Source organism: Perca flavescens, chromosome 1 (genome assembly GCF_004354835.1).
Source record: "Perca flavescens isolate YP-PL-M2 chromosome 1, PFLA_1.0, whole genome shotgun sequence".
Taxonomy (NCBI): Eukaryota; Metazoa; Chordata; class Actinopteri; order Perciformes; family Percidae; genus Perca; species Perca flavescens.
This window is the reverse complement of record NC_041331.1, coordinates 37,165,745-37,179,040: the sequence shown is the minus strand read 5'-3', so window position 1 is coordinate 37,179,040 and position 13,296 is coordinate 37,165,745. Positions and strand designations below refer to the sequence as shown.

General features: G+C 40.9%; 1 protein-coding gene across 4 annotated transcripts in view; it reads left to right on the top strand.

The window, feature by feature from the left end:
* The window catches only part of LOC114571527 (protein kinase C-binding protein NELL1), a 208,514-nt gene that overhangs the window by 40,519 nt on the left and 154,699 nt on the right, over positions 1–13,296 (top strand). For all 4 annotated transcript variants that reach the window (XM_028602625.1, XM_028602546.1, XM_028602772.1 and 1 more), the window contains exon 3: positions 369–519. In XM_028602625.1, coding sequence (XP_028458426.1) covers positions 369–519 — 151 coding nt within the window. The remainder of the gene's footprint in view (positions 1–368; positions 520–13,296) is intronic.

Here is a 13,296-nt window from a genome sequence, read left to right as displayed (position 1 = left end):
CATGTTGTAGCAATGTTGCAGTTTTTTTCCAGATCTTAGCAATTACTGTTACAGTTACCATAATCGATTGAAATGATTTCCACAATGTTGTTCTCACATTTATGCAAAGTTTACTGGCCTAGTCTAATTTACAAGCACTAGTTTGGTGTAGCTTTTTGGCATCAGCAGATTCTTTTTTTTTTTCCCCAGACAGAACTGCCAGAACTCTTGATGAGATATATATTCAAAGTGTAAAAGTGTTGATTAGACAGCTTAATATTTTTCTCCCAGTTTTGGCAGGTGTACATGGAGGAGACGCACAGCACTTAGCCTGTGAAAAGAGTTTACACAAGCTCATGATTTCCTTCCATTTTACTTTATTCCTTCAGATGTTGGGAGAGCAGTTCACGCCCCGGCACACATCACAGAGAAAGTGGTGCAGCTGTTCAGGAGGAAAAGTGAGTTTACCTTCTTGGCCTCCATCCAGCAGAAGTCCTCCACGTCTGGAGTCATATTCTCCATCCACGAGTCAGAACACAGGTAATCCATCTGTAATCCTCTTCATTTTGGCCTGCGGCTCTTTTTCGGCAAAACTTTACTTCCACAGGTTACTGAGCGCTCTCATTTTAAATTAAACCCGGAGATGAATTCTCCTATCACTCATAGCGGTTTGCAGATGGCTGTTGATGAGGTGTAGTAAAGAAAAGATCAGTGTGAGATTACTCCACTGCCAGTGTAAATCAGCGTGTGATGGGAGGGCAGGTCTACGGGTGGAATAATGCAGCGTTTCCTCCTGTATGCTCAGGGCAGGAAGATAACCTTCCATGTATAGCGTCTGTAAGATGACTATGACGTACTAAGCAATACCAAGCATGCTGATAATGCCGAATTTTATCGTAGAATGCTGCATAAACAGACATACAGCTTCTCCAACTGTGGCTGTTACATTGATAACTAGAATTTATGGCTTTGTAACTGAGCTGCGATAAACTACCAGACTACAGAAATAGGTACAAGTTTTCCTCTGAGTAATAATTTGAACATTGGCAATCTCTTCTTTGCTGTTTCGAGGAGTCTTATTGAATCTTTTGCAAAGGGCTGAATTTTGCTTCAGAATGTGATGGCTGTAGGATGTTAGCGAGCAGCGAACTCAACCATGGCCCCCTAAGAAACAGTACAACTGTGAATTGTTTTTAAAGGGCAGGCACCATTGATTTTCCTCCACTCCTCAAGGTAAAAGCCTTCAGTTCTGTAAAACATGCAGTCAAAGTTAGCATGCAAGGGGTTGTGTATACTGTATGTGTTTGCTGGGAGTGAAGACAAAGGCAACACCATACACAGTTGGAGAGTGAGGAAGAGGCCTCCTCAACTGATGAGAGGGAGAGGTGTGTAGGGAAAGCTAGCCCTCTAAAATGTAGTAAACAAAGCAATCCGTTAATCTGCATTGAAAAATAGCTGATAAACCTATATAGTAACCTAGAATTGCAACATATATCATAACAATGACTGTTCTGCATCATGAGTACTTCAGCTTTTTATAATTACTAAGTACATTTAGCAGACGATGCATGTTTGACTTCAGGGACGTTTTGAATGCAGGACTGTTACTTACAGTGGAGTATTTTCTTCTTTGCGGTATTGCTACTTTTGCGTAAGTAAAGATTCTTTCTCCACTGGTGTGTATGTGCATGTCTGTGCACTAATCTTTCTTCAAGCACCTACTGTATGATCCACTCTTGAAAAGAAATGTGTTAGCACCTGCTGTGCTTTTAAGGTGACCCTGAGACTTGCTTTTTAGCCCCCTTTCTCTCTCTCTCTGTTAGTCTCTCTCTATTTCTCTCACCTTACCTGCAGGCATAATTGCCAAACAGCAAGGCTAAATAGAGCCAGCTGACTGTACTCTCCTCCTCCTTCAGGCACAATGACATGCACCATGCGGTATATGAGTGCTCAGACTAAGCAAATGTTGCACTACAGGCACTCAGCCACGTTCAAACACACCCAGTTGTCAGATACAGATTCCTGAAGCCAGTCTGTTACATTTATGTTCAGAGGGTTGTTGATTTTTAAAAGAACTGTTCTCCCAATTTATAACCAGACATATTTCTGTATGTCTGCATACACACGTTGGTTTTATTTGCCCAAGTTTTGCGCAATTGGTCCTTCAACCAAAAAAACTAAATACATGATGTGTATGTGTATGAGCGTATTCTGATCAAATGGTGCTGTCGGCAAGACAACAACATTCGTCAGTACCTTCCAAAATTATCAAAAAAATGATTCATTACTGTTTTTCTGAGCTGCCAACGCTGTGTATGGTTTAGGAAGATGTAGGCAGGCACAATAACTACTTGGTTAGGTTAAGACAGGGGTGTCAAACTCAACTTCCCTAAGGGAACACTAGAAAATGAGAATCCCATCAATGGCCAGACATACAGTTTATTACTTTTATGTCATGGGAAAAGTAAAATATCTTTGACTGTATTATTGCATGTTTCATATAGTCTTCTCACTTACAGTTTGGTCGACAAAAATTATGAAGAAAATGCCAAAACCGTTAGGAAAAAGCATCAAAAATGTCAAAAAGAAATGTGGAAACTGACAAAGTATTTGGGCCAAAAATGTATTGTGAACCTAAATGTATATAGGGGCCGGATCAAAATTAGCAAGGGGCCGGATTTGACCCGCGGGCCTTGAGTTTGACACGTGTGGGTTAAGAGAACAATTGTGGGCATGCTTTAAAGCAGGGGTCTTCAATGTTTTTTAAGCCAAGAACCCCTTAACTGAAAGAGACCCTCTAATACATATATTATATGAAATAAAGTTGCATATAAAACGGGGCCTACAATAATGTGTAAGGCGGCCTAAAGCCTTTTTACATAGAATACTAAGCTATTAAAATAGCCTAATAATTGTTGGCTTTAATATTAAACATACATGTGACACAGTGAATCCTGTATCTGTGGATGGCCTTAGTGACTACCTTACCTATAGGCCAGTAAGCAGTGGGGATATACATTTGCTAATAATATGTTTGTTTCATGTTAAGACTTTTTAATTTTTGAAAAACAATAATTTGAATGCCTCCCTGCATTGACTGTGAGGACCCCCTAGGGGTCCCGGACCCCTGTTGAAGATCCCTGCTTTAAAGAAACCAATATTTACTTTTGGTATATGCAACAGGATGTGTACAATTGTCCTCTGGGTTAAAGTCAGGATTGTTAACCCATCCCTCCACCACATAACCTCCTGCCTAAGCGGATTTGCGGTGACATACTAATTTCTGTTGACAGTGAGATGTGTGTGTTATCCAAAGAAACAGGATACTGTCACTGGAAAGAAACATTGCTGTTAAGGTTAATCTCAACACATAAACCTAAAACTATCTGCATGTAGAGACACAGTAGGGGTAAAAAAAAGAAAAACTTTCTTTCTTGTAATTTGGGTAAACTGACTCATGCAACATTTACAGATGAAATACAGACTGAATATTTTGACATTTATTTCTTACTTATAATAAAATAAACCTCCAGTCAGTTACTTCAGCCACAGCAGGCTGATTATATTTTGAGACAAGCTGTGGTGTGAGTCAGACTGCCACACTGCGAGTGTAATTAAATTTGGCGAGATGGACAGAGGCTTGACTGGCTCGGTGCAGACCTGTGCTCCATTGTGATCAAGGATTTGTTCTGAAGCTCTGAATCCTCTCTGAAGGCCCTATTAGAGCCCTCGGCCGATGCCCATTCTTTCCCATTATAACACAGGCCTCCCATTCAGCCAGCTAACAGACATCTAGCTCTACCACTCGGCCAAATCCAATCATACATTTCTTCTCTATCCCTTCTTTACTTCATCTTTCTCTCAGCACAATCAAACCATCCTCTCTTCCCTCCCACCTCCTCTGCCAGCTCTGCTTTCTCAGTATGATAATATCCTCCTCTCCTACCTCTCATCCTCCGCTCTCCTCATCCTCAAAGTGAAAACCTATTTTAAATGCAAGCATTTCTGGGTACCCGCTGCAAAAGCAGAAGGAACTTTGTTATGTATTTTTTTTATTTCTTCTTGTGCCCGGCACTGGGGAGCGGGAGAGAAGGAACAAAAGGAGCCTATATCTGCCTAGCCAGCAGTTTTTCCTGGGTCCCAGTAACGCTCTCATTGTCAGCAAGTGGCAGTAGCTCTGTGATGAACTAACTCAAAGCCCCGTCTCTTCACTGCTCTTCCCACCTAAGAACTTAAACACCTAAGATGCGTAGCCAGCTGCTCTGTTCATCTGCCTGCCCTTTGTCACTCTACAGGTCTGTACAGGGTTCTTCTCTTTTAGGGACACATGCTGAGCTGATGTCAACATGAGGTGGGAGTTGAAAACACAAAGAGATGGAGGAGAGGGAATGTTGAATAGACTTTGTGGTTAAAGTTTGGGAATGTTAAGGAGTAAGCATGGACAATATTTCCAAGCCTTATTCTGCGCTCTTTTTTGATATAACCTACAGAACTGTACAGTAAGTTGTATTGACTTCAATGGAATCACTCCCTTTCAACTAAAGTAAGTGGCTTTGCAAAATCTGTAGTTTACAGCACTTTGACATTCCTGAAGATCTACAATCCAATAGGTTATCATAGAAGGATCTCTTTTTTTTAGTAGTTTTGAACTGCAAAAGGCAATTTGTTTTTCATCATTCCTAGACAGAAAATTCTTAAAATAAAAAGAAGGAACTGTTTTTATTTAGTTTTAAGTTTTAAACCTAAAATTTGTTTTGCCATGAGATGGGATTTGGGTGTGAATGTTAGAGACAGGAAAACCTGCTGGCTGCGATCCTGAACTCCTGATCTCCCCTGTGGAGTACTGCAGGGGAGAGGGTTGACATTCCTCTCACCTCAGAGAGATACTAGTTACCAGTCTGCGCTCCCTGGGTTATTCTTCTTTTTTTGCTCTAAGAAAAAGGATGCAATACAGTACAAATGCTGACTAACAATGGGCCTCTTTCACCAACCGTTCTTACGAAGAAATGTGTTCTTTAAACTGATTAAATCCTGCGTTATTTGGTGATTGATCATGCTATTTATAGGGCCAAAATGCAGTGGTGGAATGGAACGAAGTACAAATACTTCGTTACTGTACTTGAGTACATTTTCTACAAATCAATAATGCATACTTTTGACTTTTACTTTATTACATTTTGCAGCAATTATCTATACTTTCTACTCCACTACATTTCTACAACGTTCATATATATATATATATATATATATATATATATATATATATATACACCGCCGATCCTTCGTCGGCTTCCAAGCCGGCTACGGTGCTCCAGAGCCGCTGACCCTCGCTAATACAGCCTCCGGTAAAAGTGAAAATGTTTTTTTTTTTATTATTATTATTCCTGTTTTTTATTATTCCTGTTTTTAAATCATAGTTGCCAGGCAGCGTAAGACGCGTTCATATCTTATTTATTTGGCTGGACCTCTTCACATCTCCTCCCCATTTTCGCTGCTTCAAACACTTTATTTGCTTTCGCTCCCATGGTTAAAGAAAATAAAACCGTCTTAAAATAAATCCATGAATAAAACCAACCGCATTCCGTTTCTAACAACATATTTCCATTTAATGCTGGTTAGGATAGGAACTTTTTTTTTCTTGTTTGTGGTAGTAGACATATTACCATTTAAAATGGTATTATGCAAATAAGATTAAGAGAATAACTCGTTATGCAAGTACTTTTACTTTTAATACTTAAAGTACATTTAAAATCAGGTACTTTTTACTTTTACTTAAGTAGGGTTGTCATTGTGGTACTTCTACTTTTAGTAAATATGTGGTGTTATCTGGTTATTTGTACTTTTACTTAATTACTGAGATTCAGTACTTCCTCCACCACCGCGATGTGCAAGTCATCTGCGACTCTGACAACCATCTCTTGAACGCAGTCTCCCGCTTCCCAGAAGGTGCACAGGAAGTGTCATGTCCGTATATGGGAATTTGCGGTGCGTTTTCTTATGCTAATTAGGAACAACTGGCACGCGCTTTCAATTGCGAAGACGTGGGATTCATCAATCTTAAGAACACAACAATTCTGTTGTTTAAGAACGCGTCATGAATCCGGTGTAGACTTTTCTTAAGGACTTTCTTAAGAACATATTTAAGAGAAAACTTAGGAAGATATTGGTGAATGAGGCCCAATGATTCCTGCTGCTCCTCAGTTTTCCTTACGGATTTCTGTGTACTAACATAGGCTGACCAAAATGTTGTACTCTTTACCCAAAATTACAGTTTTTGTTCTGCAAATGATCTGAGTTTTTCCCTTAATCACTCTTGCTGGTTGGTGTGCAAACCATCTTGGCTAAAGTGGATATAATTGCATGCCTGTTAATAGGATGGATAACATTCATGGAAGCCGCACTTACAGTGCCAACTCTGAAACGTTGATTGTGATTGTAGATTTGGCTTAACAGGCCAGCCTGGATCATTCAGATGATGCAATTTGCAAACAGAACGTAGAGGCAGCGGGCCACACATCGAAGGCTCTTACAGGCTCACGATAGTTTTGACATTGACATTTTATCAGTTGCTGCATTCATTTCTGTGAGGTTGCCTTCCAAACAAAAAGCAACATTGACAAGTGAAGCTCTACATCTGCTGAATAGGCCTATAGGGAAGAAACCCTAAGGAACATCAAGCCCACAGGAAAATAAATTACACGGCACAACAAAGGCTCTGCTTGCTCACCAGCAGCTAGAAAGCAACCTTAGACTCACCCTGCACTTCCCTACACTTCCTATAAAACCTCCACTGTGTTTGTTGTTAGTTTGAATGACAGGATCCCCCTGACACCCGTGAGACTACCAGACCTTCCTCACCTGTCCATCGGTCTTCAGACCCCAGAGACCTTCGCCAGCCTCTCGCCTGCCCCTCCTCCTCCTCCTCCTCCTCCTCCTCCTCCTCCTCCATGAAGGAAAAGTGCACAAAAAGCTTTCTGGCAGAAAACCATCAGAATGCTTCCAAATGCTTTCAACACAGGGATGTTTAATACCACTGACGATTTTCAGTTACAGAAACTAGAGATTGACAGACTGTCTCTTTTCTTATTACAAGTTTTCATATTTAAAATTTTTTTTGTGTGATATTGCTTAAAGAGATGTAGTGGTAATTTGAATCCAGCTCTGTGTCATGGCAGTGTGGCCAGTGTGTTTAGATGAACGGTGTTTGCCCTCGCTCCGTGGTGCCAGTGCACGGAGATTCCTACAGCGAAAGTCTTCTGAGATCCGCTGGTTGGCGCAAAATATGTCACAGAACAACACCATTGATTCTCCGTGCACTAGCAACCACAAAAGGAAGACAAATACCATTCATCTAAACCCACGTAAAACACAAAGATGACACAGAGCAAAGTACCCCGTAAAGGATCTCAATACTTTTTCCACCACTGGTCTCTTTTTGTAATTTTCATGAAGCAAGCTCTCATGATCATTAAAAAAGCACTGCATCATTTATTACAGGTTTATTTATCAGGGACAATGCACATTAATAATATGTGAAGTATTAGAAGTAGAATTAGCCTGGAGGCTATTTTACACGCTGTCTCTGAACTGGTGGTAAGAGGTCACCCTAAAAAAAAAATTAAGCTATCAATAATGCATACAGATTTGTCCCTGTACAATAAAACTTGATCATACTAATGCTAAAAGACGACAACATAAAAAGAACAGTTGGTTAAGATCAACACACACCCAACAACATTGCTGGGACAGTAACAAGCAACAGAAGATTTGCCTAACTATACAGTAGTTAAACAGACAATCACACAGGCAGAGCACATAAAAAAACCACAGACAGGCAGAACAGAAGAGATAAGATGGCAGCAAGTTTCAGTGCCTAAATAAATGTTGACAGTGCTGACTACTTGTTAGCCACTTTAAAGCTTTAGTGCGTAACTTTTTTATATTAATGAACGCCAAATGAGTTGATACAAAGCTAATTAAGACTCCACATTCAGCTCCACAAAACTCTCTCAGTATGGCTATGTTCACAAACTGGTGTCGTCCGGCGACTTTCGCGCGCAGAAAATCAAGTGAAGAATGTTGGGAATTGGTATGGGTACAGATTAAATTATTGGCAAATTATCAAAAGATGTTTTATCAATATTAATAAAGTTATGAATATGAGTATCATTAACTTTGCCAAATTGACAAACAATCCAAATGAGACTGCCCAGTGTTTGGTGGACCGGGTATACCTTGGTCACTTAATAGCCTACAAATCATCCACGGGATCAATTACGCATCACATGAGTTTGCCCACCCGACACAGCGTTCCTGGGGGGATGGATCCGTGCGTCCCGCCTCCTGCGCGCCATGGATGTCTGAGCCTCAGCAACTACTAACTATAAAGATACAATTTGCCTGTTCCCAGCATTAGCACAACACTTTGCGATGGTTAGCTTGTTACCTGTGACGATATGCTAAATGTAACGTCTCTTTCACATTAGCAAGTGACTGACCTATTTGGGTGCGTTTTGAGATGCCTGATGAAATTCGACGTTGTTGATCCGGCATCATTTATCTTGGTGCCAAACACCTTGCATGTAGCTGTTAGCTTACTGCCACTGTTTACGAAGTTATTGAAAGCAAAACTAATGACAAAAGGCACAACTCCGGGAGGACTTTGTGTCGCCATCGTTAAAGCATTTTTTTATGTGAGTGCGCACACATAGGCATAGCGCATGCGTTACGTTGCACATTATGGCAAAGGGCAGGGGACATGCAGCTCATCATATGTTTCCCAAATTATATGCGCCAATACAAGAAAACACATGAATAAATTTAGATTTAAAAAGTAATAATTTAAACAGGTTGTTGACGAGTCTCGAAGGTCGAGTCAAGTCTGAAATCTTTTGGGTCGAGCCGCAAGTCAAGTCGAAAGTTAGCTATTTGTGTGACTTAAGTGGGACTTGAGTCTGAGTCTTAGACTCGAGTCCCCATCTCTGGACTGTGGTCGCTAGCGAGGCTAGCTGTTCACAACACGTGTATGAAGCTTTGTTACACGCCATGTGACTAGGGTTTAGGGGTGTGTGTGTGTGTGTGTGTGTGTGTGTGTGTGTGTGTGTGTGTGTTAGCATGATGAGAAAGAACACACTTAGAGAGAAAAGAAACTTGGAGCCTTGATTTTTCGGGGCCCTGAAAATAAGAACTCCTCTCGTTCACTCAGGATTCTGTGCCTAACGAGATGTAACGGCCGGGGACTGAGAAACTTGGCTAATGAGGGGATGTTAACATGTTTAGCCTCTCGGTAAGCTAACAGCTGATCTGTTCGCTGAAAGAGTAACCGGTCCCTTTGTTGAATACCACATGGTCTTGTTCACTCGCTCAGTACAGTAACTAAGTTAGGACTTTCACAGAAATAGATTTGACTCGGCGGTCACAGTCAGATTAATAATCAAGACGTGCAACAGTAGCACCTTATTAATCAATCACATTAAATGTCGTAGCCAAAATTGCAGCATTAGCAGTCACTAACATTAATAAACGCATATCTATATCTCTCTGCCCAGAAAGCTCAAGCCTTACTGTGTGTTATTGTTCGTTTAGTCCATAGATTTGTCCGGCGGTTCCTCCGCGATGAACAAAAAACGGGTTAACCTCTCGCCAGAGATTAACAGAGCCTGCTCCGTCCAGGGCAGTGGAGCAGGAAACTGTTCAGTCGACTCTGAAGAAAGGAACAGAGCGCGGTGTCCTCCTTTTCCTTGAAACGGGGTTGATTTACCCTCTCTGCAGAATTGGTGAGATACTGGGTTTAGTGTCTAACCCGGATCCTTTCTTTTGTATCACGAAAGATACACTCTGCTCACTCGGCCAGCGAAAGATATTATATTCTCGAACAGGGCTGAACCTGCGGCAACGGATTACCAGTGAAGAGCCGTGAGCAGAAGTGACGGGGCTTTTATTCAAAGGATCTCAGCCGATGGGAACTCCCCTACGTTTTGTCCCATCTCCTCGTGGGGTAATGTGCTTTCTCCATTTTGTAAACTTTTTCGCATCTAAGTGCGAAATTTTCTGGCATTGAGCATTACGTACAGGCCTCTCCTTTGTCTTGGAGGCCTGTGTTAGGCCTCTTGTGCTCTCTTTGTTTAAAGTCAGGTTAAACACACTGTTTGGTTCCAACAGTCCCCCTTTTTGGTCTGAAGAACGTGTTGAGGCCTGTGGCCTCCTCTCTTTGTCTGAGAAGGGAGCCCAGGCCGTATGTGTGTCTCTGAGGTCTTTATTTAAATTAATTAATTTTAATTCCCCCTTTCTCAGTGATCCCAACAAGATAATTACCTCTTCTGAAGAGTCAATCATGCTTTTTTAATTCTCAGGGTCCTCGTTGGCTACTAGCACTTACATGGAGGAGGGGTGGGGGGGGGTGGTGCACGATCACGGAAGGCTTGTAGCATGTGGATGCGCTGACAGTTTTGTTATTACTTAGAATTCCTCATGGGGGAGACAGAAACCGATGCTTTAAGATTAAAAGAGGCATAAGTTTTAAATTTTGAATGTGACTTGGGATAGAGTTCCACCTACGAGTAGCCCTAACTGAAAAACCATGGCGATTATTGATTCACAATCCCATAGTATTCTAAGTAAGGGAGTTAGCTATCTTACGGACCTTACACATTTAGGAATGCTAGGATTAAAAGGGAAAGTTATACCTGAGTCCTATGCTTGGATTTTTGAGAGAAGCACCCAAGTGGATGTTTTTTAAGTACTCCTCTACTCGCTGTAATTCCACCTTCTCTGGCCTGTCCATTAACTGTTTAAACCTGATGGCATCACTGCCCATGATGGACCTCATCACCAGGACTGAACAAACTGTGTTCACACTCACTGTGTAAACAAGAATTCACTAGCTTCTTAATGTAACAAGCACAATGCCTCGCAAGCAATCCCGGTCACAATTTCCAGGTCAGTAACTGAAGGCATTGGTGCATTTTCCCGTCGTAGTATCTGGTTTACCTCCTCCCATTCCATGGACAAGCTCCAGAGTGTTGACCTCCCTATTGAGCAGATAATTGGCTGTCAGCTGCCCTCCATAAAATAGCTGCATGACACCGCGGGTGAAGAAAATGGACAAGATGATATACAGCCGACCCAGCACTCTTCGGCAGCCATTCATTTCCAAAACTTTTTCTCTTAAAAATGACGCCAGTGCATTTTGATGAAGACCACTTGTCACCTTTTACAGCTTCTTACCAGAGCTGTCACCGCACCCTTGAGACCCTTCCACAGCCCACAATCTCCATTTCAGGAGACACAGCCTGCAACCCTGCCACTGTGGCTGTTTATTTATTACTCAGCAGTTTGAATCACCATCTCTCCTGCTCTCAGCACATTTATAATACTGCGAGGAAAAAGGGGAGATGCATTAGCATGAAGTCGTCTTATGTCCCACATTGACATGGTTATGTCATCGCCGGTAATGAATCACCTTTGATATTTATTTGTTGTATGCTCTGCAGCGAATGAGAAAAGCTGCTGTTAACTTTAAAACATAGCTGCATGGTCCATATCACAATAACAATAACAGCATGCCTTCTAAAGTTTCTTTGTTACTTTTGTTTTTTTATTTTTATCAGGAAAGCCAAATCTAATTGTTTTAGGTTGAGCTTAAAAAAATGTAGCTTAAGTGGTGCTCGTAAAGCGATTTTGTTACTATTCGATGAGCCAGGTTAGCTCTTTGTCTGTTTCCAGTCCACGATATAACAGATTTTTTTTCCTTTTATTGGAAAAGCTGAAGAGAGACAGGAAATGGGGGAGAGAGAGGAGAATTAACATGCAGCAAAGGGCCTTGGGTCTTGAACCCAGGTTGCTGGCAAGGACTGAGCTAACATGGAGCGTGCACTCTACCAGGTGAGCTAAAGGCCACCCATGATAACCGGTTTGAGAGTAGCATTAATCTTCTCATCTAATTCTCTGCCAGAAAGTGAATTGGAGTGTTTCCCAAAATGATAGATATTTGCTTTAAGGGGTCAGTTCTCTCCAAATTCCCAGAAAATATTCTCTCATCGCTAGTGGTATCTAACTTCTTCTTGTAACTTCTATTTGTTTAGGTCTTAAGATATGTGTTTTTAAGATTTCTACCCTGACCCGATTACAATAGAGGTGAATACAATTTTGTTTGTGGTACTCGCAGCAAAGACAATTTACACTAGAAACATTTAACGGTCTCATCACTTTCCAGAAGTGGTGTTCCCATTTTTCTGGATAATCAGGCCCTGTTGAACAGTCTCCAGTGAAACTAAAGTAAGTCCCATAAACTGTTGACAAATGTTGTGAGAGCATCACACCCTCATGGTGACATCCACAGGTCCTGTAGAGATCTGATTAGATTTCAGAATGCTTTTTTGCATAAATCTTAATATCGATAAGCAAAATAATTATGAAACTCTTAAATGCTCTAAGATACAGAATCCATATGATGTTCTTTGATGGTTAAAGATATGATAATCATCGTCAACTTACTAGCTCAAGTACTACTTTTTCTAGTCGTGGTGACAGCTGTGTGTGCGTGTGTCTGTGTGTTTGTTTTGGTACCAAATCATATTGAGGAAATGGTAATTGTGTAAGTATAAAAATGGTAAAGGAATAGTACCAATGTCACTGGTCACTGACCACCACCCATTCAGTCACACTACAATGCTAATGCTATCTATCTATCTATCTATCTATCTATCTATCTATCTATCTATCTATCTATCTATCTATCTATCTATTCTCACTCTGTTGTCATGACACCTGGAGCTTCTTAGTTGACACTAGTAAGAAAACTTGACTTTGTGGACAGAAGAAAATCAAATTAAGGTGTCTATATTCAGATAGGATTTGCTATAGTCATAATGCATAAAATCTCCTTTTACACCTGCAAAATCATCATATCTGTAGATGACTTGTGCAGTAAATGTATCTGTTGTGTAGAGAAACTCTGTACAGTTTCCCTTCACAATATATACATTACATTCATTTGACAAATGCTCATCCCACCACTGTGGAGCCAGGACAGATAATATGGCAGTGATGTTTAATATGTAGTCGTACAGTCAAATTCTTGCAAAAAATATCCCCATTTTTTACCCCTAAACAAATTTTTTTTTTTACATCATTTTTTGGGCATTTCTGCCTTTATTTGTAGGACAGCTGTGAAAGTGGGAGAGAGAGGGGGAAGACATGCAGGAAATCGTCACAGGTAGGACTTTAACCCTGGACCTTCTGCGTTGAGGTATAAACCTCTATATATGTGTACCTGCTCTACCAACTGAGCTATCCTGGCCACAACATTTTCTTTTC